General features: G+C 43.3%; 2 protein-coding genes across 3 annotated transcripts in view; both read right to left on the reverse strand.

Annotated features, from left to right (window-relative positions):
• LOC147013203 (globoside alpha-1,3-N-acetylgalactosaminyltransferase 1-like) overlaps positions 1–13,191 on the reverse strand; it is a 61,019-nt gene extending 47,828 nt beyond the window's left edge. For both annotated transcript variants that reach the window (XM_085854845.1, XM_085854844.1), the window contains exon 1: positions 10,402–13,191. Coding sequence is in view for 1 of the 2 variants with exons in the window: in XM_085854844.1 (XP_085710970.1) it covers positions 10,402–10,461 (60 nt within the window). In the remaining variant the exon portion in view is untranslated. The remainder of the gene's footprint in view (positions 1–10,401) is intronic.
• Positions 13,192–13,488: 297 nt separating this feature from the next.
• LOC147013205 (serum albumin SDS-1-like) overlaps positions 13,489–27,576 on the reverse strand; it is a 75,160-nt gene continuing 61,072 nt past the window's right edge. The window contains exons 18-22 of the mRNA XM_085854843.1: positions 27,132–27,226; positions 26,388–26,517; positions 25,416–25,585; positions 18,747–18,873; positions 13,489–13,655 (exon numbers count right to left, since the gene is read on the reverse strand). Of these exons, the coding sequence (XP_085710969.1) occupies positions 13,599–13,655; positions 18,747–18,873; positions 25,416–25,585; positions 26,388–26,517; positions 27,132–27,226 (579 nt within the window). The 3' untranslated portion in view covers positions 13,489–13,598. The remainder of the gene's footprint in view (positions 13,656–18,746; positions 18,874–25,415; positions 25,586–26,387; positions 26,518–27,131; positions 27,227–27,576) is intronic.

Consider the following 27,576-nt stretch of genomic DNA (forward strand, 5'->3'; position numbering starts at 1 on the left):
GACCTTGAGCAAATGAGAGGGTGAATACAACAGAGAGAGGGTGAGCAAGAGCAGAAGAGCAGGTGTTGAGGACACTTGGGCTGATGCCGTCTGGACCGGTTGCAGAATCTGAGTCGAGGTTTGATAGCAAGATGTCCACCTTGTCAGGAGAAAAGGACACAGAGTCCAGTGACAGTTGGGTGTGACTGGGTAAGGTGGGGAGAGAAAGTGATGGGTTTTCGACACAAGATTTGGCTGCAAACACCGAGTTTAGGCATTCAGCTTTTTCACATGCGGTATCAGCAGTGCGGCCATTTGAGGTAAGGGAGGGGATGGAGGGGGAACATACACCAGAAACAGATTTGATTAGACACCACCAGGATTTTGAAGAGGGAGAGAGGTTTGGGAAGTCAGACTTGAGATGAGAAAGATGTTGTTTTCTGGCTCTCCTGTGGGTAGATACACACTTGTTCCGAGCTTTATGGAAGGAACTGAGATTGCCCTCAGTTGGGTTTGCTTTCCATGAAGCAAAGGCAAGTTGTTTCAGGACAACTGCCTCGCCACAAGCTTCAGTAAACCAAGGGCGGGAGGAAGGGTAGGACAACTGAAGACGAGAGGGGATAAATCTGTGCATGAGGGAGAGCAAGTTTCTTTGAAAGAATTCCCAGAATGAGTTGATGTTTGAGAAAGTAGCGACAGGAGACCAGTCTATAAGTTTGATGGCTGCTTGGAAACCCTGCCAGTCGGCTTAAGTGAAATGCCAGACTCTACGGCGGTGAGGTGGTTCTCTGATCATAGCCAGAGAGATGTCCACTTTGACAAGGACGTGGTCAGAAGAACCGATTGGAGCGGAGGAAGAGCAGCAGATATTGTCAGGGAAATTTGTCAAAATCAGATCCAGAGGAGATGGAGTACCATTGGTTGAGATCCGGGTTGGGAAGTTGACCGATTGAGTCAGTCCCAATGAGTCGCAGAAAGCTTTTGTTGAAGTGCCATGACAGGTGAGAGAGGTAGCCACACCAAGCCAACTGGCATGATGACAATTGAAGTCGCCACATATGAGGAAGAGAGAGTTTGGATGAGAAGATAGAAGTTGGTCCATGTTTTCGGATGGTGAGGTGTAGATGGAGTCATCACTGTTGGGTGGATGGTACTGTACACATATAAACATGAGGTGGGAGTTGAGGGGAAGCCGTAGCCAGAGGTATTCCTGGGGGTGTGGGGAGTGAGGGCAGTGCGTGGAGAGTGAGGAATGGAGTCTTTGTTGAAGTGAGCAACTCCTCCACCAGGGCGAGGCTCGGGTCTGTTATACCGGAGGAGGGAGTAACCAGAGAGAGATACTTGGGAGTCAGACACGTCTTGGGGGAGGAAAGTTTCCATTAGGCAGATTATGTCTGGTTTGTCAGTGGCAACCTGTATGGAAAGATCTGAAAGGTTTGAACGAAGGCCCCGGATATTTGAGGTCCATACTTTTAATGAAGAGGTTGGGGAGGAGGCTTTGGGTGCATGGGGTGGGGGGGGGATGGGGAGGGTAGGACAAGGGTAGGGGGGGGGAGGTAAGGAGGGTTGTTGAAAGAGTGTGGGGGATTGCAGAATAGCTTGGGGAGGGGGCCGGATGAGGAAGAGAAAAGGCTCTGTGGTGCTGGGGGTGAGTGGGGACAAGAGAGGGAGAAGACGGCAGTTGAGGATTTGAAGAGGTGGAGTGAAGAGATTGAGGTGAGAGGACAGTGGAAAGAGGCAGCTTTGTGGATGGGAGGGGGGGCAACTTTGGGAAGGATGAGTGAGGGGGATGAATGGTGGGAGAAAGGTGAGGGGGCAGTTTTTGAGAGAAGTGAAAGGGAGGCTTGGAGGGAGAAGAGTGGGATGGTTGCTTTGAGAGTGAGCGGTGAGAGGGGTGAGTTGGCACTGAAGTTGGAAAAAAAGAATGGTTGATGGAAAGCGAACATTCATAGCAAACTGGAGTGTTAAAAAGTTTTAGGTCAGTTATGCAATTAAACACATTTCTTGATGGATGCAATAAAGGCGAATTCAGAGAATGGAGAGAAGAAACGCTGTAACAGTTGGATTTTTAAGGCAAGGTATGAAGGAAAGGTCGAATTGAGAGCACTCTGTTTAAATAGCAGAAGAGAAGTGCATTGTGATACAGTTAAGAGTACCACACGTCTGAAAAGAGGAAGAAGAAGCATTATAAGAGATCGTTTTTGTTATTATTATTAACTGGTACGGGCCCGTAGGTGCGTAAACGACGACTGGATTGGGGTATTATTTCAATTAGATTGGACCAACCGTGTCATCAATGGACATAACTTGGGAAGCATACTCAGGTCCCCAGCGTCAATTGTGACGTCATATCAAATGAAGAATTTTGACGCCTCTCTCTCTCGCCCCTCCTCTCTCCCCCCTCCTCTCTCCCCGAGTCTCACCCCCCTCTCTCACCCCTAGTCTCGCCCCTCCTCTCTCACCCCTAGTCTCGCCCCTCCTCTCTCACCCCTATCTCGTCCCCACTCCCAGCTCCTCTCTCTCACCCCCACTCTCATCCTCCCCTATCCCGTCCCCCTCTCTCGCAGATATATGGCTGTAACTTGGGAACTGCTCGTCCGATTAATATCAAACCTCGAAAAGGCACATCCGCGGGTCCCCAGCAATACTCCTGGCAAGTTTAAATCAGATCGGACCGTCAATCGTGCAAATAAATAAATAAATAAATAAAAACATTAATTGTGACGTCATAGCACCGTGTCTTGTCATTGGTCGACAGAAAATGGCCGTAACTTGGGAACTGCTTATCCGATTAATATCAAACCTTGAAAAGGCACATCCACGGGTCCCCAGCAATATTCCTGCCAAGTTTCAATCAGATCGGACCGTCAATCGAGAAAAAAAAAAACATTAATTGTGACGTCATTCGTGATGTCATAGCACTGTGTACTGTCTGGTTGACAGACAATATATAGGTCGTTATTGGTTGACAGACATTGGTCATTGTATCACGTTGTTCTTTTTATTCAATTATTGTGCTATTATTGTGTACTGCCAATTATTGTGCTATTATTATTAATATGCTGTTATCATTATTCTGAGAAAAAATTGGCATGATAAGGTGAGAAGGTGGAACGACACCTTCAGCTGCCATATATACACCTTTCCAACACTGAAAAAGCAGTAAAATGGCCGTAACTTGGGAACCGCTCGTCCGATCGATATCAAACCTCGAAAAGGCACATCCGCAGGTCCCCGACAATATTCCTGGCAAGTTTCAATGAGATCGGACTGGCGGTCGTCGAGAAACGGCGGTCACAGACAGACAGACAAACAGACAGACAAACACACAGAGATTGCTGGAATTATAGAAATATGTTTGAGAGTTTTCAACAGATTAGGTCATGGAAGTGTTGTAGAAAAATAGAGGAAGAAGAAGAGGAGGAAGAAGAAGAAGCATCGGAGAAAGGTAGCGTTTTTTTGAAAAAAAATGTTTTAAAGATAAGAAATAGAGTGATTAGTTGGGAGGGATGGGGGAAGTTGAGAAAGTGGGAAAGATAGAAATTGAAGATAATGGGGAGAAAAAACAAATAAACATGATCGTACACCGAGGGGAACAAAGGGTAGGCCTCAAGGATAGGCCTCAAACACCCAGAAAGACAAGTTCGACGAAATCTCACAAAATAGCACGATTTTTGAAACAAAACCGAACTAGGAACACACAGTAACATGTAGGTGAGAAAATAAACAGTTAAAACGGGACAGATAATGACCGGAAACTTAACTTTGAGATTGTCAGCAGGGAGCCTCGAAGGAGACCTTCCAAGGCTCCAAACCCAGAACCGGAAGTCCTGAGTTTCTGTATGATCAACAACGCAAGGATGCTCTCTAATTTCTGTCAAATTACACTTTAAAAACTATATAATTTCCTTATCCATATCCGGATTTGGATCTTCACCAAAATATAATAATTTCTTCATTGCCACACAGCCAACCTGTCCACCAAGTTTAATCTAAAGCCGTCCACAACTTTTTGAGATATCACACCATATATTACTTTAGCCCTGTCTCTCAATGATGAAGAATCACATAAAAAAAATTATTGGATCCTGATCCTGATTCGGATCATCACCCAAATCGAATCAATTCTTCGTTGTCATACACCCAACATGTCCACCACCGTCCACAACTTTTTGAGATACCATGCTATATATAATTTTTGGCCCCATCTCTCAATGGTGAAGAATCACTTTAAAAAGTCGAGTAGTCGGATCCGGATCCAGATCTTCACCAAAATTTAAACAGTTTGTCCTTGTCACACACCCAACCTGCCCACCAAATTTCATCCAGATCCATGCACAGCTTTTTGAGATATCCTGCACACATACAAACAAACAAATAAACCAATGTTACCTGCAGGGTGACCCATATCTTGCCAAAAGGTGACTACGTGTGACTTCTTTAAGGTCACACTGAGGTGAACAGAGCTGCTATCCACCAGGAGCGACTCCTTGAGGAATTTCTGCCTACGAGAGATTCCGATGAGAATCGTTCTACAGAGTAACCATGAAAAATATGCGTTTGCCTCATAACGTCACCAAATGACGTCATAATGTCTCAAGCTTGACATATCTAGAAAGCACTCATCGAGGTGTTCAATTTGAGGTACTACACGATATGGTTCCTAAAACTTGATCTTGGGGTCAAATATGTTTGACCTAAGGCGCTAACCATTAAGGTCAAGGCCAATCGCCACCAAAATTAATCAGCTGAGCGCCAGACCATGAACTATATTCCCATGAAGTTTGAAGATGATCCGATCAAAATTATTCAAAAAAAATAAGGGTTTCGTCGACTCCCCTGATTTGCGACAAAGTGACCTTGACCTTTGACCTTGATCTTCAAAATTTTATGAGCTGAAAGGGACCTCTATAGGCCTCTGATATGCGAAGTTACAAAAATTTCCAATGATAACTGTGCTCTGCAGAATTTTTTATACGTGATTACAGACAGACAAACAAACAAAACAAAAAAAAGCATACAAGCTGACTAACATATCTTGCAAAAACTTCGTTTTGGCAAGATAACAAGCAGACAGAGAGGGGTGAAAACATAACCTCCTTCACCTTCGGTAGCGGAGGTAAATATGATCACATTTGGACATGTAGTGTTTCAAAATAACTCTTTTTCTTGCCACGAAACATCATATCATTCAATATCCTTGAATATTTGGAATAAATAACTCCAACCCATCATATTCATGGGCTTTTATACTTGTGAACATCAAAGACCATCCTTCCTAATTCCTGTCACCTTGCTTTGATGAAACACAAAGATGAAACACCCTATTGTGTAACACGAAGATGATATTTTATAGCTGCGACAATATTTCTAACCCAGGTGAGACAGGTCAGAGGCAAGTGTGCATACCTCGAGGATATCCTGCAACCATTTTCATCAGGCATCCTCGCTGTTGATATATGGTGGTAGAAGAGAATTGCTTCTGCTTCACTGTGAAGCTCCATGTTTTTTTGGGGGTTTTGGTTTGTGTCTGTTGTCGAGGCTCGTACGAGAGCTAACACGCAACGCACAGCAGGGGGGGGGCATGAAACAAGAGAGGGTGGGAGAGGGAAGGGCAAAACAGTGGGGAACAGAGACATGAGGAGATCTGTGGAAGGGAGAGGGATTTGGTGGGTCCATGGGGTATAAAAGATGGACATTACAGGGACTTTCAGGAAGGAAAGCAAGAATTTGAAGGAGGTGGGTTTGGGGTGGATTAACGGTGGTAGAAAACATCGAAATTTTGGATGGGGCAAGATAAGAGGTGGTGGTGAACAGCTGTTTTGAAGGTCTGGAGGGAAGAATGAGATTGAAGAATGTTGGAGTTTAAAGGCAGGAAAAAAAGAGGAATGAAAGAGTGAAGGTGAGCAGTGATTCGTGATTTTGGTAGCTTTACCAGAAGGGTTCGTTGGCGGACCTTGAGCGCCCTGCGGAAATATGGTGGGGACATATCACAGAGAGAGTAGGGGGGCGAGACCGGAGAGGAGACGGTAGAAAACAGAAAGACCACCGAACTGTCTGCGGTGGCAGAGTGAGAGGCCCAAAGACTCAACCTCTTCGCAGGAGATACCAATGATCCTAAATGCCATGGTTTCCACAGCTTGAAGCAAAGAAAGGTGAGAGGCAGGAGCACCAACCCAGAGGGGAGAGCAGTAGTTCATCAGGCTGCGAACGAAGGCTTTGTATGTGGTCATTATCCCAGGTGGGCCGAGCAAGGACTTTGCATGACGTAGGATTCCCAGTCGGCGACTGGCTTTGGAGGACAGGTTATAAATGTGGCTTTCCCAGAAAAGATCCTGGCAGATAGTGAGACCCAGAAGTTTGAATGAAAGGACTTCTTCGAGAGGATTGTTGAGAAAGTCGATGGGGGGGGGGGGTGCATTTCTAAACGGTCCTTTCAGAGAGACATAGTGAGAGTTTGAGATTTGTCCAGATTGAGACATGTTCCATGTGTTGGACCAGCTTGTGATTTTATCCAGATCTGCAGAGAGTGAAGAAGCTGTGGCTTGCCGGTCTGAGGGATGTCAGATGGTATGACAGTATGTGGAGTCATCAGCGAAGAGATAAAAAGGATTTTCCAGAGTCAGAGAGATCATTGATGAAAACCAGAAAAAGAACAGGGCCCAGAACACTGCCTTGAGGAACTCCAACCTGGACAGGAAGAGAGATGAAAGAACTCCATTTAGGGCCACACGTTGACTGCGACAGGAAAGGAAGTCTGCGAGCCATGAGTGGAGATGGTCTTGGATACCATAGGAAGAGAGTATAGTGAGCAGGGTAGGGTGCCAGACCGTGTCAAAAGCATGCAATATGTCTCGGGATGTGGCTCTGATTGTTGTTTGCTTTGGTTTTATGTTTAAAATGAGTGAAATGAAACATTTTGAAAATTTAGAATTATTCTCACTCAGATGTCAACATCACAATAATGTTGTTTCAACTTTCTTTATAAAAGATTATTTGTAATACTGGATACCACGGGGTGAGATACGATACACATTTACATGGAGAGAATTGGGGTCTTCCTTCAACCTTGAACCCCCTCACACAGATATGCTACCCAGACAGAAACCGTACTTGGGGTAGCGTTAGGCAACATGCAAAATTTGGTTGGATTTGTTTCAGTAGTTTTTTTGTTTTTTGAAGCATATTGTTGTGAATTCGCGCCTGCCGGCGTGTGAACGGCCATGTTACTCGAATCGCAGCACGTTGCCCACCGGACGGACAATTCTGTCGTGACCCTCTCGGACTAACGCCGGGAGCCAGTCACAGGTGGGCCTTTCGGCCTCACCACGATCGTGCCAATCGGCCACTCGCGTGGGATAGGGTTGTTCGCCAAACTCGACCTACCTAAGTACCCACGCGGATGGTAAACCGGGCGATCGCACCTCGCCGCAGGTCGACTCCGGACACGGGCCGCTTAAGCGGTCCGTTCCGTGCTATCGGGATAACCGAGCGGTGTTATCGTCGGCCTCGACGGTTCTGATTAATTATCAGGCGTATTAAGCCCACGATGAACCCGTTACGTGAAGCAAGATGGAGATTCAAACGAAGGAAAGGACGCAGCGAAACGGGGAACAATCGGACAAGCACATTGAATATGGAAGCACGGAAGGCACGTATATTACAGTCACAGGGATACAATAAAAGCAATACACGTATTTACAATCACCGTAAAGAAACACAAGCAAGGAACGATGCAGAACTACAACCGAATATGATTTACTACACAGAACACTGATACAATTTTACTTCACCAGACTGGCGCCACACACACACACGTTCACACAGAACTCAAAAGAAATGGAAGTCGTGACTTCCCTGAGCGTGTCGAGTCCCTCTCTGACGTCCGTCGACGTGGTCCCGCCTGGCCGCGACTCCGTGCCCGAGCGTGGTCGGCGAGTCCTCTCCTGCATGCCTCGCGCCTGCACGTGTTGGCCACTCGACGCCACAGACCGAGTGTTCGGCGCTATCCCAGCGTGGATGGGGGGGGGGGGGACGTGGATGCCCGAAGTCGGGAGAGGGGAATGGCGGACGCTCCTTCCCGCCAGTGGGGTCTTGCAACTGCCCCACAAAAGACCCCGCTAGCGGCCTCCAGGACGAGCGAGCCGGAAGACGAGAGCATCCACCAAGCAAGAGCATCCACCAAGCAAGAGCACCCACCAAGCAAGAGCACCCACCAAGCAAGAGCACCCACCAAGCAAGAGCACCCACCAAGCAAGAGCACCCACCAAGCAAGAGCATCTACCAAACTGCTTCCCCCGTCTCCGACTTTTATATCCTCGGAGCTCCGCCCTGTTGCTCCGCCCCGTTCTTTGCTCCACCCCCCTTCGAGGCGCTTCGAGAAAGGTCTCAAAGAGGGGCGTTCCTCCTCCCTGGCCGCGTCACACCACGCATCCACCAATCGAGCGCCAGCTGCCATCCCCTCGCTTCTCTCCCCTCACACCAAGCGCGGAGAAGAATGGCGCGAAAAGCTCACTGAGCATCCTCGTTGGTTTTTATTTGAAATACAAGATAGAGAAAGAAAAACGACTGACTCAAAGCATCGCAGCCCAAATGAATCACATTTATTCCCTCTCAACAACGGGTTTGGGGCTCACTACACATGTACTTACAGAGATATCTCACCTACAGGACCTGAATGGTGGTTTGCGAATTTCCACAGCCGTAACAATATATAAACAAACAAACAAACAAGAAAGATGTCGTGCATAGCACGATACTTGTGAAATCCATGAAACAAATTTGACTTTAAAAATAATTTGTGGCTGAATTCAATGATGAAATTTGCAAAATAGTCTTCCAATTTCAAGTCGATCAGATGAAAATTGAGGATTTTAGAAATATCACCTAAGTTGTTGACCTTTGGACTGTGTTGACCTTTTGGCCGACGTTGATCTCAAAAATAATTGGTGGTTGACTTCAGTAACCTGATGTGCAAATCCTGTTAATTTCTAGTCAATTAAATGAAAATTGAGGATTTAAATTTTTTTACAAAGCTGTTGACCTTTTGACCTCAAAAACAACAGGATTCTTGCTTATGATGAACTCTACCATGTGATGAAGTTTCGTGAAGATTGGTCGAAAATTGTGACCTGAAGGTGATTGACCAACAAACTAACAGACAAACAGAATAACGCACACAACCAACCAATAAACTTGAGAAATCTTCAATTTTTACAAGTAACAATCTGCAAATATATATATATATATATATATATATATATATATATATATATATATATATATATATATATATATATATATATATATATATATATATATATATATGATTGGGGCAGTTGGGATGACACATTTTACAGAAGAAGACGACGCTTCCAACCAGCTTCGCCAGCTTCATCGGGCACAATTGGTCTATGGTGCCTGATGAAGCCAGCTGCAAAGCCGGCGAAACGTTACCCTGAGACCGGATCTGCTCTCGTTTTTTTTTGCTCAAATTAGCAGAGTCGATCTGCATTCGCTTTTTACTTTTGGTTGAAAGCGTTCTTCTTCTGTAAAAAAAAAACATTAAAAAAAAAATACACACACACACACACGTAAAAGAAAGATGCTTTCAGGCTACTTTCAGACAGAACAGTACTTTCTTTGTTATACATACTTCAACCAAAATCCTGAACACCGGCGGAGAGCAGCGAACACATTTCACTTACAAATACTACCTGTTCGTTTCGTAGTCTATGTTATGAGCAATGACCACGGTTCGGGCTGTGAAGGCCATGTGACGTGTTAGGACCAATAATTATTTCATTTTTGGATTACGAGACACATTTATCATGGGTTGGAAGCAATTATTTCGAATAGCATGCCAATCAAACTTGCCTGGGTGGGGTTCTACCTTTTTAGTTTTGTATTTAGTTTCCACACTGCTTCAGATGTTGGTTCATGGTTGTCATCTATTGTTGCAGAGTTTAGATTGAATGGAGTCTGGCCAGGATCCAGTTTTCCGTTTTGGGGGAAAAGGAAGGGGGGGGGGGGTTGGTTTAAGTTAAGTTTGAAGGACTAAGTTGTATTGTATTGCAGTTCTCGTGTCTGTTCCATGGGCTTATTTTTTAGGATTGTCACTGAACTCCATAGGGGGTGTGTGTGTGTGTGTGTGTGTGTGTGTGTGTGTGTGTGTGTGTGTGTGTGTGTGTGTGTGTGTTTGTTTTGGTTGTCCTTCATATCCAAAGAAGGCTGTTCACATGAAACATACAAACTACCTGACAATTTGTTTGCAGTGCAGGAGCTGCGATCCCCAGACAGAAACTGCACTCTAAGATAACTAAGCGGTGTAACCTGGTACTATGGAATCTCTCAGAAGATTCTGATATATCCACAGTCAAGGCAGGAATTTGTAATTTGTTCAGTGTGCCGGCGATAGCTCACCTTCTCTTCGTGAAGGACACCGTGGGATCTTTGCTTGGTTAAGAATAAGTTGAAGATCATCTGGCCAATTTAGTTGAAGTGCGTAACTTGTAAGTCAAGTAAGTTTTCTCTTCCCTACATAGCGTCGATTCCTGTTTCCCTCCTATTTGGCCTGTTTACTCCAACTACTCATAATATGGACCACAACCAGCTGGTGATCTGGGGTGTGGCTACCATGTTTTTTGTGTGGTCATCTGATTGCAGCTTGTGAGTGGTCACGTCACCCGAGCCCGTGGCAATATGAGCGATTTAGCTCACACACATCGACGTGTGTAATTGTGATGTGTAATAAACTATATATGCATTGTGTATACATAGCCTACAATACAGAATGTCCTGTGACACAATGTGAAAATCACATATTTTGGTTTGTTGAAATTGCCATTTAGAGCAAAGCTTGCCATTGCTAGGTAAATCCATTAAAGGGGGCAGGGGACTCATCAAAACAGATGGTAACCTGGTCAAGAGCAGGGTGAAACTGAAAGCTGCTTTAAGGAGACATTCAATTGGGTCAGGGGTGCAGTGTAGACACTTTCCGAGGCAATGTCTTTGCACTGATGTGAACATGAGGGAGAGGTGACATCGCAGGATGGGGGTATCACGAGTGAGGGCTTTAGGAAGAAATCCAAAAACTTCCAGCAATTCCCTATCAGTAAATCCTCATTCTCTCAGAGAATATCAGGAGGCAGAGTATGGTCTGATTTGTTCATTCTCTCCTGCCTGTTGCCATCCCGGGGTTCAAATCTTCAGTGAAAAAAGCTGGAGACTGGAGCTCCTGCTTGGTGCTGGAGAGTATGGTCAAAGTGGTGATCATGAGGAGTCGGCGAGAGCACCCTTTTGGCTGTCTACAAAGGTTGCATTACTTCTATTGCCATATCCACTGCCACGACTGGAGCTGCTGAGCAGTGCGAGTCGTGCTCGCTGCTCAATTGTGCTTGTTCAACCTGTTTTGAGAAAAACAAACAAATAAAACTTAAAACCACACTCAGTGGCATAATGGTGACATATTTGCTCTGAATCTGAAATGTTGAAAGTTCATGCCCAGGACGACGCCTTCTGCATTGAAGTTCTTTGTAAAATAACTCACGATTAATTTTGTGTGTTCATCCCACACCCATAATGAAGAGAGTCATGCTCCAAGAAAAAATTGAATGCACCCATTTTAAAAAGGAAACATTGCTATCTGGACATCCTCCCCTCTTCAGTGTTTATTTTGTGAACTGAACATGTTCTATGCATGTCCATGCCCCATCGCTAGTGAAGGTGCTGTAATATGCAACTTTCAAAATAACGTAATCCACCCCAGAACCTTCAGCGTGCATGCACAGAAACCCCAAGAAATGGCGGTGTTTGAGGCACCATAAAGTATATTGTGCATGCGAGATAAGGATTGTTTCCTAAAATGGCTTACAAATTTAAAAAAATTAAGCTGAAAATATTTGGAATAGTACTCGAGAGAAAGGGCTGTGCCTCTGCACAACAAAAGATTTGGAGAACTTTATCAGTTCGCAGAACGGGCAGCTGCCTGTACTTCAAACTGCTGACCATGTGGATTGGTGCAAGGCCTGGGTAGATGGGCGTGTGTTACACAACCCCCCACCCCGACAGATTGCTCCCAATGAATCGACTTTGAACCTTGTGGGAGTGCCTCCTTTGAATATGGAAGGCTTGGTGATTTATATAATGGACGTCTCCAATTGGAAAGACAATGCTGTGCATCATTGCCAAGTAATGGTAACGAACTCTTCGGCAAAGGACATCTTTGCGACGTGAAAACACACGCTTGTGCCAGCTATATTCACGTTGGATTTGGATGTATGGTTATAGTGCTTATGCCAGCTATAGTGTAGAGTTTTAGGGCCACGAGAGAAATGATACTAGACTTTTGCATCTATTGCTAAAAGGAGATGCGTACGTGTGTTTTTTTTTTTCCCCCATACATATCCATTGTGGTCGCTCGCTTGTATTGACAGGAAATGAGAGGAAGTCAACATGTCTCAATCTCATCCATGGATATTTGTCATATTTCCTCTATTTTCGTGATTTTAATTTGAATCCAGGAACACAACAATGATGGTAAACCATTTTGTAATTGCTACTCTTGGCAGCTATGTTTTTTTTTTTTTAAGAACAAACATTTAAAAATCACCTTCTCCAAAATGGTTTGACAGATTAAGGTAAACCTTCACCAACATGTTCCCCAAGCCTTGGGGATACCAGCAAGTTCACGAATATAATTAATAGTAATCATGATCTGGCAGCCATATTGGATTGAACGAAAATCATTTTAAAAATTATTTCTCTTGAGCCGCTTCATCAATCAAAGTGAAACATCACAATTATGACCTAATAGTCATGGGGAAAACATGTTTTAAATTTCAACCTGATCGGACACATGGGCTGGCAGGCAGAATTATTAAATTTTTTAAATCTGGGTTCAGGGATTTAAATCAAACTTGGTACAACTATTATAATGATGTAATAATTAGGTAGAGGCATATCTGCCGACGTCGAGGTGTCGAAGAGTGCCCTTCGAGTTTGTACTTGCCTTTATTGTTACTTCCACAAAACTTCTCGGATAAAATTAATCAAACTTTTCTTCTTACACAATTGGCATATTCCTGGTTCTCTATGAACCGTGTTCAAAGGGTGAATTGGCGATGGGTATGGTGGATAGGTCCGAATTTGTGACAATCATGCAACACCCAATAAAAGTAATTTGAACAGGAATGAGAGGAACAGGAAGAACATATAGGAAAGGATAGGGTCGAATTGTGTGTAGGGGGTAAGGGGCTGGTTGAGCGACAGGGCGAAGACGAGCTGTGGTTGAGAAGACAAGAGGGATTTTAAACCACTGATTTGTTTTGCACAATCCTTTTATGACTCCAGACAAGTTTCTTGGGGTTTATCATAAACAAGGAACCCATCAGTGTGATCTATTTATTCAATTCTACAGTGTATAAAGGAAGTGCTTGCATATAATACATGTCGGACAAAAAAACAACAACGGCGAAGATGAATGGTGAGAAGAAAGAAATGTTACTGAAGTTGATTTCCAACGTTTATTTCAGTTTTCCTTATTCATGATGCAAAATTTTTACTTCAACAGGGGCTTTAGGGTGGGAACATATTATGGCACCGGACGTTGTTGGTGTAGTTTAAGATAGATTGCTCAGCAGATTCTTCATCACGTCAGCAGTAGTGTTAAAATGGCCCTAGCGGAGGAAAACATAGGAATTGTGATATAGTTTTGGACATCATGGATTACATAACACAGCAAAAAAACTGCAGTGATCGGTAAACATAAATACGTGCAAAAAAAAACAACAACTTTATATCCATCCATCCATTGGGACCATACTCTGTGCAGAGCATTGGTGCTGCCTAAGCAGTCTCCTTAGCTATTGGGCACAATCCTAGACAGGTTGCCACTGACACAGGATACCAACAAGGTGGCACTCATTTTGCCGATCTCAGAAGGATGACAGGCTGAGTCAACCCCACCTGGTATTAATTCAATGAGGGCGGGATTTGAACTCAGGACCCTAGGATCCCAAGCCCACCACCCAAACCATTAAGCCAACACTAGGCATAACTTTATATGGTACGTGCAAAATATCTTGAATAGTGTTCATTTGTATCTACATTCGACCGGGAGGGAGTCAGTTACAAGTCTGACCGGCGGTTCTACACCATTCCCTGCGCATAAGGGCTGGGGTTGCGCCGCTGCTGCATTATCCCCTATAGGTTAGGAAAGAAACTTGTAATCTGTTCGGGTGCTAGCGATAACTCGATGACCTATTCTTCACCGAAAGACAACACAGGATCTTTACCATCCACCAACTAATGCAAGCAGACCGGACAGCCATGTTTACGTCCAAACAAGAGGACGATGTAACTCGGTGATCCATCACCCTCTGTGTACAACACCATTTCGATATTTCATAGTCTGGCTGAGGAACACACCCAGAGGAAAAACCTCAAATATAAGAAGACACTGAAAACAGCCTTTGAGAGAAAGCACAGATTAGTCTCTGCCGGTTAGCCTGTTTAAACTGCGAGGATCTGCAGTGCTGAACTACAACCAGAGAGGTTTTGATTTCACAAGAGCATGGGTATAGGAGACAGATGGGGCAAAGGAGGACCTGGAGAGAAGCAAAGTTAGTCATTGCCAGTTCCTGGAGGGAAAACATACAACTTGCAAAAATCTATTCAATAAGTTCACTGATTGGGTCACAGCCACATACTCAGATTTCCAAAGCAGAGCAGTTTATTGGACAGCCAACTCCCAGCCAATTGACATGGTTCCCATAATAATTACAGATGAATAAGAGAGACGTATTATGGGTAATTAGTGGTTGGCTTAATTTCGCAGAGTGAAGCATGCAATATAACAACATATACTTGTTGTTGCGTCATTAAATTTTTGGCATTGACTCGTACGTACGTACTCCTCACAGTCATGTACTCCATCACAATGAGGAATTTATCCTTGTTCATGGCAACAGTTGAAGTCTTTATTATAAAATTGCTAAGGTACGGTTTGATTAACGACATATGGATGCTCTGCTTAATTATTGATTTGATTATCGACAAATTATTTTGACATCTACAATTCATCTCACCTGTAGATTAATAAAGTTAACATGGAAGTTGAGACCACAGCAGTTGTTCACCCAAGCATCCAATTTCTTTGTGAATCATCTAAATGTGTGAGGATGCCTATAATTTGACAAGGATTTTTGTTTACAAATGCAGAATATTGTTTTTAGATTACAAAGATCTATTCTTGTTGGGGAACATTTTTGGAGGGAATTTGTCTTTAGTGTTGACAGCCAATTCCTTAAGCACGCGTTTCCTGCTTTAAGGCAGACGATTAAAAAAAAAACAAGAAAAATCAACGTGGTGACAAGTGAGATGATGAAGAGGATGGGGTACAGAATAGTTATGGTTTTTTTGTCAACGAAAGCATTAAGCGTGTTGAAATTTAGATGATTGCGGGTGAAGGTCATGTCCTCCTCCTCCTTCGTAGGCAGCACAAGACTGCGAGTAACATCATTGGCTGAAGGTGCGGCTGTTCCACTGATGCAATGTCCCGATTACCAGTACACTGGTACTCATTTCACCGACCTCAGAAAGATGACAGGCTGAGTAAACCCTACCTGGTGTTAATTCATCGTCCAACAGGGGCTCAAACCCAGAACCCTAAGGTCCCAACCCAGTCACCCGAACCGCTAAGCCAACACCAAGCTGGAAGGTTATGACCATGCTTAGTTATAAACAAAAATTGTGGCCAAATTTGAACAATCCCTTTATTAATGAGCCATCAATAATAGGCCAACTTCTTATTCTTCTTCTTCTTCTCTTCTTCTTCTTCTTCTTCTTCTTCTTAAGTATACATCGCATGGCTGCCATTAGCATCATTTTCTGAGGGTGCATGTATGCCACCAATGCAGTTCCCCCTGTAGGTTAGGACAGGAATTTGTAATTTGGCCAGGGTACCGGCGATAGGTTGCCGACTTCACAAAGGACACCGTGGGATCTAACGCCCACCAAATAATGCCAACAGATGGGATGCCCAGTTTCACGTCCTTCCAAGGGACGGCACACACATTGATGCCTCACTCTGCATGCGAAACACCGGGTTGACAGTTTATCAGGGATATTTAGCTGTGTCGAGATTTGAACCCAAGCAGTACAGCTCAAAAGCGAGTGTGCACACCTCCAGTCTCTCCTACCAGCCCAGCCAACTACCAAAGCTTCCATCGTATATACCTTCATCCTGCAAGCTTGCAATCACATTAAAGAATATAAGGTAAAACCTTCAACAAAACCCTTTTCCCATTATTACTTGATGATGCATAAATTGAGCAACCAAACAATTATTTTACATCCCTTGAAATAAAATAAAACAAATCATGTTGATGATGGATGATCAAAAATAATTTCTATATTAGCTAAATGGGTGATTTTTAGAACAATATGAGTTTGTCAACACGATAGCAAAGTATGATTGGTTGTTTATGGAAAACTATATGCAATTGTCATTCAGCAAAAGAGAAAATTAGAGTGGAGGATATATTAAGACTTGATGTAAAATAAAATCGATGAATCAATGACGGTCATATTTTTCCCTTCCAGCAACCAACATTATGGAGTTTGGGTTTATTGTGTTTTCGTGAAGTTTGAGTTCAGGAATTTATCAATTTTGAAATGTCGATCGTGAAAATACTTGTTCAGGGAAATACTCGTCATATCAATCGTGTCTTTGTTTCTCGTCCATGTATTGTTGTCTGTCTACTGTCACGCCATCCCTTGAACCATGTGTCTATGACACAAAGCTGTTTATGCATTTGGCACCTGGTGGAATAGCCTGAAGTCATTTAACTTCTCCTTAAAGGGAGAATATTTTTAGGGTTTTGTCCCCCCTGTGAGAACACCCCTCTCCTTCCCTCCTTCCCTTCCCCTCTCCTCCTCCCTCCTCTTCTCCCCCCCCCGCCCCTCTATCTCTACCCCCTCTCATTACACCCTCTCCATCCCTCGCTCCTCGTTTTCCCATTTTTGTTTGTGTTTCCATTGTTTTTTTTTGTTTAATGACAATTGTCAGCTCAGAAATCATCCTTGTCGCATTGTTATTATGTTTCCAGTATAAGTGTTTGTGTTGTTATCTGGCATCTCCAAATGCAGACTTCAGAAGGTGGAACGGAGCCCTCCCAGGTCTCAAAGTATCCACCTTTCCATGTGATATATGTGTGTGCGTGCAAGTTGCTATTGTTTGGCTGTGATGTGTGTGTGTGTGTGTGTGTGTGTGTGTGTGTGTGTGTGTGTGTGTGTGTGTGTGTGTGTGTGTGTGTTTCAGCAGACGGAACGGAGATCTGCCAGGTCTCGAAGTATGCACCTCCGTTTCAGTGAGGGATCATGATCCACGGACCAAGCTGTGTAGTTTTCTTGTTCTCAAAGTTTTGTTCCGATTGCTCTTTTCAGGATCATCACTGAGCCCCAGACAGCTTCCAGCTGTAATTCGTTTGTGGTAATATATTCTCATCGATGGGTTTCACATCTCCATGAGGTTCTTCTTCATCATTCCCATTGCTCCAATTATCACTGGTACAATTTTGGATTTCTTCAGCTTTGAAGATTTTTTGAATTCATTTTTGAGATCCTAGTATTTGGTGATTTTCTTGATTTTTACATTATTTTTAGGCTAAAGTTGATGAAAACTGACACCTCAATGAGCAATGCTTTATTTTATTTTTTTATTCTTAAGCACCATATCTGGTCACAATGCTTTGTTTTCAATGTTCACGCTCAATGGGATCATCTGGTCATATTTGAGTCAGTGTGACCACTCCTCATTTTCATAAATGCCAAGGTGAGCCAATGAAAAAAGCCAAGAATTCACAAGGTTTCAGAAAAGCGATGATAATAGAAAACCTATACGCCAAGAAAACCTATAGAAAACCAAGATGCCAAGGTGAACAACGAATAGCCAAGATCTTGTGAAAAAGCCAAGGAGTGGTCACACTGATTTGAGTGTTACTTCCTTGTTCTCAATTATCACTTTTGCTTCATGTTTCCATGAGTTTTCTGGGACTGGGATATTGAAAGTTTTACAAATATCCAAGTGGATAACTCCACATACTTTGTTGCACTTTTGTGTATACGGCTGTTCATTTTCAAGCATGTGGTTTTGTTTTCTGTTGTTGTTGATGTCATTGTTGTTTTTTTAAATATTAATGTTCCTTGCTATCATTTTTATTTTGTTTGTTTTCAGTACTCATTATCTCTTGATATTTGTCTTTATTTTATCAAAAAAAAAAAAATATGTATATCAATGTATGTGTATATGTGTATATATATATATATATATATATATATATATATATATATATATATATATATATATATATATATATATATATATATATATATGTATGTACGTAAATATGTGTATATATATATATATATATATATATATATATATATATATATATATATATATATATATGTATGTACGTAAATATGTGTATATATATATATATATATATATATATATATATATATATATATATATATATATATATATATATATATAATATAATATATATGTATATATGTATATGCAAGATTTTGTTGAAAATTTAATGACAAAAGCTCAAATTCTAAAAAGGTTATGCCCTGGACAGACACAAGCAATTGCAAAATCGTGTCTCCCACTGCATGGGGACAAACTAATAAAAGACAACAATTATGTGGGCCGAAGTGGTTCTTAGGTCATGCATGCAGAGCATTATCATCTTCCTTACCTGAAGGCAGTTTTTAATTTCCGGTTTTTCACAGCATTCTTCGCCTGATTTTACAAAAGACTCAGCATACATAACCGTGTGTTCCAAGTCCTGTGTTGGGTATTTACGAGCAACATGTGTGATTATCCTGTGGAAGGCAGTGTTGTGGGAAAGGAAGCAATGAGTTTGAGTGCAGATGATTATAAAAGGTAAAAACAGAGCAAATAGCTCGAAAAAAAATATATCTCGAAAAGCAGCAAATAGCGCAGACTGAGTTTTAACCTACATACCATAGAAATCTATCAAAATACCAAAAATGGTTTCAGTTTGACGTCATTCTATCATTCTGTGCCGGTAGAGAATCTACTAATCAGTTCAGGTCAGGTATGGGAGCATGTGCCAGAGCAGCGCGTAGCTGTGTGCACTTTCCGCCGGTACTCCAGGGGCCTCCGTCTGGCCATCCCCCAGGCAGATGCCTGGCCCATCCCCATCTCCTTGAGATGGCGATCAACCTGCTGCAACCACGAGGCATGTTGTCGGTCCATTGGCCTCCTCCACTCACGAGACTCCCTCGCTGAGAGAATTTAGTGAGGAGGATCAGCGTCAGGAAAACGAGCCACATGTCCATACAGCCGTAGCTGGCGCTCACGGACTATGCAGGTAACAAATCTCATTTTAGTCTCTCTCAGCAACCGCTCGTTGGACAAAGTCCAACCAGCGATAGCCAAGGATTCTCCAAAGAGACCTGGTACCAAAGGAATTAAGTCTCCATCTCAGATCCTTGGTCAGAGTCCAAGTCTCCCATCCATAGAACAAGACTGAAAGGAAGCACCAAGGACCTGAAGACTCGGACTTTCGTTATCCTGCACACGTACCGGTAGCGCCACACCCCATGATCCAGTGAATCCATGACTCCCCAGGCCCGACCCAGACGTCTATTAACCTCTGACTCACAGCCAGCAGAGACATGAATATCACTGCCAAGGAAAGTGAATCTCTCCACGACCTCAACATCCTCACCACAAACAGGCATAGACAGGACAGCAGCATCCAAGATGTCATTGAAAGCCTGGATCTTAGTTTTGACCCAGGAAACCCATATCCCAGCGGCCCCAACTCCTCATTCAGCACCTCGAGGGCCCCCAGAAGGACATCTAAAGTCTCCGCAAAGATGACTGCATCATCTGCGAAATTAAGGTCAGAGATTTTTATATTCCCAAACGATGCACCGCAACTTGATCTCTCCGACATCCTCCCTAGAATCCAGTCTATACAAGTGCTAAAAGTGTGGGGGCCAGTACACACCCCTGACGAACTCCAGTAACAACTGGAAATAAGTCAGAGATGGTACCACCACATCTAACAGCACACTCAGTACGAGAATGGAGTTGAGACATCAGATCAATCAGTTTTGGTGGCACCCCACGACCAAGATCGGTGGCACCCAAGACCAAGAATCCTCCAGAGGGCATCCCGATTCACTGAATCTAACGCTTTACAGAGATCAACATAAGCTGCAAGCAGTCCCTGCTGAAGCTCTCATCTGCGTTCGGTGAGGACCCGAAGAGCAAGAATACGGTCAATCATTGACCTCTTTGGTATAAAGCCTTACTGCTCTGGACGCTGGTGCTCAAGCAGATGGTGGTGAACCCTATCAATAATTATCCGAGCAAAGACCTTGCCCGGTAGTGAGAGCAGCATCACCCCTCGGTCGTTGTTGCAGTCTTGGCGATAAACCTTCCCTTTCCAGAGAGGGACAACAAGGCCCCTCTTCCAGTCAATTGGGATGATGCCTGTGTTCCAGTCAGAGCACAGAACTGCATGCAATGACACGAGTGCAGCATTTCCACCAGCCTTGAGAAGTTCAGCATGGATGCCACAGATCCCTGGAGCTTTACCCAATTTCAACCGGTTCACCACAGCCTGTGTTTCCACAAGCGAAGGTGGACCACACTTGATTGGAGGGTCAGCAACAATTATTGTAACACCCTTGACATCCAACTCGACAGCTGGGGGATCAGCCTTGTACAACCACTCAAAGTAACCGGCCCAGCGGGCCTTCACTTCGGACTCCTCTGTCAAGAGCCTACCACTCTCTGCTCTAACTGCAGTACACCGAGGGATGGGCTTGGATGAACGCAATGCGTGAATTCCACTGTAAGCGGGACGAGAATCACCTGACCACAGATGATGCTCTACCCCCTCACCGATTCCTCGCATATAGGCCTCCTTGTCCACCCTCAGTGCACGTACAGTTTTACGCCTCAGCTCCCTGAACAGCAAAGCTCTGCCATTCAGTCTGGCCCTGCGACTCTGGTCAATGGTATCCAGTGTCCCTTGAGAGACAAAATTCTTCTTTGCCCTGCAGTGAGTTCCAAGACATCCACCGGCATCATCAAGGACGGTGGTCTTGAAGGCACTCCACAACTCTTCAGGACCTCCCAAAGCACCCAGACCCCCCAAATTTCCATCAGCTTGGTTGCAAACTCCTCAGCTACCCCTCTCATCTTGAGCTTGCCAACATCCAGCCGAGGCGAGGATGGTACCATTCTCCTGGATTTAAGGTGCAACTTAAGTGTTGCTACAATAAGCCTGTGGTCAGTATTGAGGAACTGAACATTCCAGTAGACCCTGCAGCTCTGGATCATCCTCCAGCAACCATCAACAAGGACATGGTCAATCTCCTTTGCCGCACCGCTAGCGTTGGAATACCAAGTCTAGCGATGAGCGTATGGGCGCTGAAACCATGAACCAGCCACCCTAAGTCCATGACTTCTTGCAAAGTCAAGGAACTTAGTGCTATTCAGGTTCACAGTTCCTGACCCATGGGGACCAACACATGTCTCATAACCATCCCTATCAGTTCCAGTCGATGCATTGAAATCCCCCAAGACTGGAAGTGTATCCCATCTGGGGCACTGATCAACCACAGACTTGAGTGTGGCATAGAATGTGTCCTTCACGGTGAGATCACTTGCCTCAGTCGGAGAATAATCAGAGACCAGGGAAATGACACCGAAGGAGTACAAATTCTTAGTCTCATAATACGCTCATTGACTGGTGTTACTTCGATTATCATTGGACTCAGCTTATTCGACACAGCCACAGCAACTCCTTGGGTATGGTAACCATCAGAGCGACCATACCAATAGTAGGTGTAACCACCCACCATGATCTCTCCACAATCCAGTCTGCGAACCACAGAGAGAGCTGCAATACCGATGTCCAAACGCTTGAGCTCAGATGATAACAGACAGGTGATCATTAGGGTGTTTCATATTGCAACTGTTTTGAGCTAGTAAAGTTGGCTATGTGTCGCAGCTTTCCACTATGGATAGCAACCCTACTCCCCGATGTTTAGAATTTTCCTCCCAAAAATGGTGGCCTTTTTCTCGTTTTGACACAGAAATCGACTCCTCCACTTGCTAAAATACGTTAATGTTACTTGATATGTGTATGTTTGTGGATGATTATGATTGCTATGTCTGCTAGCAGTCGGGGACGAGACATTAGGCATCCAATATGGCGGAAAAATCCAAAATGGCGTCCAAGATGGCCGATTTTTGGCCACTGGAAACTTGTTCCCTCCGATGTGGGTTCTAATATGTCTCGTTATAGGTTTTTGGGTGTGCTGAATTCGTTTTTATGCTCTAAAATGCAGTACATCTGTCACAGAGGTGTCTGCGAGGGGTCATGCTCTCGCGCTAAGAAGTAGTTCTTGCAAGTCCGAAGAAGAATTTTGAATATTCTCGTCCTCATCGATATCAGAAAATAACAATTAAATATTCGAAGGTCAAACATGTATTTATTGAACAAGTACAGTATATACACGAATTACTAGTAGACTAATGCCATAATGAATGTTCTAATATGAATTCATGTATGCGTACCTATCAGCCTCGATAATCAATAATATTGGCCATGGCATGGCATACATGGCTGTAGCGACATTTCAAATTAAAATTTCCATAGTTCAAAAACATCAATGTTCACACTTCGCTTCATATAGTTATCTACATTTTCGCGTATATATGAAGGAGTGATTGACACCGATGGTATTTGACACTGCAATTGGTAATTTTCGCTCTTGCCGATTCCAACGTGCCCACAGATGAGCGAGAAAAGATGGCAAAATTGTTGCATCAGACACCGAGACTACCTCATGATCAACTCAGCTCAGGAAAGCCAAAATTTCCGGCCGTGGATGAGAATGAGAGTAGTGACCTGTGTCTCAGCAGTTTCATAGATGATGACTCGTGGCGGTTATTCAATCTTCTTGAACTATATGATGTACTAGATGTAGAATGGATGTGTGAGCCTGCAAGCACATGGCCAGAAAGTGATGGTTTCCAAAAATTCGCAAACTATGTGCACAATGTTCGCGTAGTTAACGACCTTGCAGAGCGTGGAATTAAGTTGATTTCGGATTTTATAGACAAAACGAGGGAAGAACAGCAAAGGCAAACTTTGCTTCAAGTGGTTGAGTGGCACAGGCAGAATTATTCTGGATACACGAAATCCACTTTTCAGAAAATGTAGATAACTATATGAAGCGAAGTGTGAACATTGATGTTTTTGAACTATGGAAATTTTAATTTGAAATGTCGCTACAGCCATGTATGCCATGCCATGGCCAATATGATTGATTATCGAGGCTGATAGTCACGCATACATGAATTCATATTAGAACATTCATTCTGGCATTCGTATACGAGTAATTCGTGTATATACTGTACATGTTAAATAAATACTTGTTTGACCTTCGAATATTTAATTGTTATTTTCTGATATCAATGAGGGCGAGAATATTCAAAATTCTTCTTTGGACTTGCAAGAACTACTTCTTAACGCGAGAGCATGACCCCCGCAGACATCTCTGTGACAGATATACTGCATTTTAGAGCATAAAAACGAATTCAGCACACACAAAAACCTATAACTAGACATATTAGAACCCACATCAGGGGGAACAACTTTCCAGTGGCCAAAAATCGGCCATCTTGGACGCCATTTTGGATTTTTCCGCCATATTGGATGCCTAATGTCTCGTCCCCGACTGCTAGCAGACATAGCAATCATAATCATCCACAAACATACACATATCAAGTAACATTAATGTATTTTAGCAGGTGCAGGAGTCGATTTCTGTGTCAAAACGCAAAAAAAGGCTGCCATTTTGGAAAGAATGGCCGCCGGCGGCAATTTTTGGGAGAAAAATTCGAAACATCGGCGAGTGGGGTTTTTATCAATATTGGAAAGCGAGGACGGGTAGCCAACTTGACTAGCGCAAAAAACTTGCAATATGAAACACCCTAGTGATCATCCTCTCTTCAGGATAAAACATTCCAGGCACCCACCCGAAGGGACCGCCTCAGGTTAACCCAAGGAGACCGCCGTCTGGTGGACGACACCTCAGCACCACTCTGACACTCTCCCGCAATCTGATCCGGGAATGTTACCCCGTGATTTCCCTCCTATCATCAAAGATTGGGGGTCCTGAAGGCTATACCCCAATCCCATCATCCATGAGCTGCCCTGCGAAGGGAAGCTGCACAGGAGGTACTCCCACGGAGTGGGTTTTCAGATTTCTTTGCGTTTTTGTGTTTTGCGGAATGAAGGGTTTTACGGTGGCCGGAGTGCAAATCCTGCCACCAACCTCCTAATAAGAAGTAACCCAACTGCAGGAGGACGTCCGCAGACACAGTTGGGCACTAGATATGGATGGCCGTTGGCTCACAAGGAGCTCCTCCCCCCTTTGATAGGTTTTGTTTTTAATCCAGCTGGGTGTCCATATCCAAACACCTTCCTCATCAAAAAACCTGATGGGGGAGACTGTTTAGTCGCCGACAACCCGACTATGGAACAGGTTACTACTACAGGTTTACATGATACCTGCAGCAGGTCACAGATCTAATCTGGCCTGACCTGACATAACACATCTGGGTTTGAAATATATACTACAACCCTTCAACCAAATCAAGCTGATGGCTGCACGAAGGCTGATGATGAGCTCCACTTGGGAATATCAAGACATGTCAAACTGTGGCGCCAGTGTTTGGAAATAAAAAATACTATGTCTCACTGAACATTGTATAAGGAACTAAAATTCTCTATGTATTTCAGAGATCTGGAGCAAGTCTGTGTTCTGATCACTCCATATGCGCTTATGTAATTGTTTGTTTGTATTTTTTTATGTTGTTTATTAAATAAATGACTCAAATGTACAGGATGACAATGATTTCTTCAACACTACAAAGTAGAGATATTTGGAAGTAAATACCAAACACAGTCACGTGGGTCATTTTGTGTAACAAGGGGCAATCTAAATATTAACTCTGCAAATGTATATTAAATATACATGGGGAAGGGGTGGTGTAGGATAGGGGGATTGTTTTTTTGTTTGCTTTTTGAGAAAATGATGGAAATGGAGAAGGACAAAGGGGTTTGAGATGAGAAAACAGAAAGGATGGAAACAATATTTGGAGGAGATAAAACAGTACAGGAAAGGGGGAGCGACATGGAATATGTATCAGGTTTATGGGATGAGTGGAGTGGGCATCAAATATTATCCAAATTTTGCACACCCAAGTTGTGCATTGCCGGAGGGGCCAAATTGAGTAAAAATTCATTCTGACTGAAAGCACTCATAAAATAACCTGAACTAAATCAACTCTGCCAAAGCGCACCAACCTGCATCGCAACTCCTGAGGATGTTTCAGTGCACCATGGCAGACATCGTTGACCAGCAGTTTGTCGAGGTGTGTTTCAAGGTGGGTTTCCTCGTCGTGAGCATGGCTTTCACCGCTCGTGAAACAGCAAGCACCTCCTAACGTGCATACCATTTCCTTTATGTGGTCTTTCTGAGGATGTCAAAAACGACACATTCACTTGAAATTGATAAAGGCCATCGTGTCATTTAAGTCTTTACATCTTACAATTTAATAAGCCACATCTTTAATTCCTTTGTTAAAATACATTTTATGATTACACATATTTAAACTTCACTTTCCTTTTGAATTTCATTTGTATGTGACAGCTATATTTCATAACACCTATCATTCACACCCCCATTCAATTGTCGGGATCCATGGACCATAAACCAGACAGAATGGCGGAACGGTTAATGTCTGCTCTGAGTCTGGGAGGTCAGTGGTACAAATCCCAGTTGAGTCATACCAAAGACTTTAAAAATGTAATGTGCTGCTTCCTTGCTATGTGCTCAGAATTTAAAAACGATAGAGCATGGACAAACAACTATAATTTGGCAATCATAGTGTAGGCTAGATGGGCCAAATGGCCTCCTTCTGCATTGAACACCCTTGCATGGGAACTCGTGATTACTATTGTACTTTCTCAATGGCTTAGTACTGTTTAAAGACATACCAGGGGACTTTTAAGTTTTTTTTACATCCATATGACTATAGGTGGGAAAATTGGCTGTGGAGTTGTCAATTTTTGCTGGCCCAACTAGCTCATGAATGACTTCCAAGGAAGAGAGAATCTGCCTGCTCTGGTCCACAGCTGCTGCCAATCTCCACTTCGTGGTTAATCCTAAAGCCCCCTCAGGTTAACTTGGGATGGGCAACAAAATTTTGTCAAAAAGAAGCGCTTAACATCGGATAAGCAAATTATGAAAGGTGTTGAATAGAATATGGTACTTACCATGTGGTGAATAGCTGGAAGGTGATCCTTGGGGCAAGCAAACTTGCTATGCTGCAGTACAGTTTTGATTTTATGAGCGAGGGTGGAGAACGGCACATTTGGAATATCTCTTGCCCACTCCATCAGAAGTCTAATGGTAAGCGAGATAGGAAGTCATAAGATAATTAAACACATGGTCGTATTTTTTATGTACAAGTTAACATCTCTGTCTTTCACATAAACCCAGTAACTGCCCATTTTGGTCTTTATAAGGCTTTCTGTTACAGCGTTGTCCTTTTTACCTCTTACGATGACTGAACTATTGCTTTTTAACTTTTCAATTCAGCTTATGGGGCAAATGTTCTCGTTATCTTGCTCAGCAGCAGCCAAGGAGATAAATATTCTAAGTAAACGAGTAGAATAACACCCAAACAAGTTTTTTTTTTTTTAAACAAGGAATTAAAAGGAAATTTTTGCACAGGAGGAGTCCGTTTGGCCCCTCATGCCTGTGCCACAGCAATACCAGATTTAATAAATCCGTCAATACCCCTTCCCTTCGTGTGCAGCCTTTTGGCTGCTACACTGGTACTCATTTCACCGACCTCGGAAGGATGACAGGCTGAGTCAACCCCCTGGTGTTAATTCAGCGGAAAACAGGGCTTGAACTCAGGACTCTAGGATCCCAAGCTACCACCATGACCGCTAAGCCAACACCAGGTTTTGAACCAAACCAAGACAAATGAAGGTAAATAGAAATCCACGCACTTGTCATGGTAGTGATCCTTCTTTTCCAGCAACTCCTTGCACTCATTGTCCATGTTGTCATATATCGAATAGATGTGTGTGTTAAATTCTTCATTCTGGAGATCGAGTCAGCAGGAATCGGCAAAACGAGGGAGGAAAATATGATGCGAGATGGATTAGACAGAGATTCTTGATTGAGAAAACAAACAAGATAAAAATAAAGGAAGACTGAGAGTACACCTTGTCAGACTCCTTCACAAAAACAAACATGTCGGTCTGTTGAGATATGATAATGAATGTGATGAAAGTTTTCTCAAATTCCATGAGCAAGCATTGGTTGTTTTTGTAAGGACTGCTGTTATATTTTCAAAAGAAAATCTGTAACTATATTAGCCTTAATTCTGCCATGAGCATCATAATAATGTGTTTGTACTTCATTTTAACAGGAAATAATTAATTGTAAAAA

The sequence above is a fragment of the Eptatretus burgeri genome, chromosome 14 (assembly GCF_056783735.1).
Source record: "Eptatretus burgeri isolate ZD-2024b chromosome 14, Ebu_testis_v1, whole genome shotgun sequence".
NCBI lineage: Eukaryota > Metazoa > Chordata > Myxini > Myxiniformes > Myxinidae > Eptatretus > Eptatretus burgeri.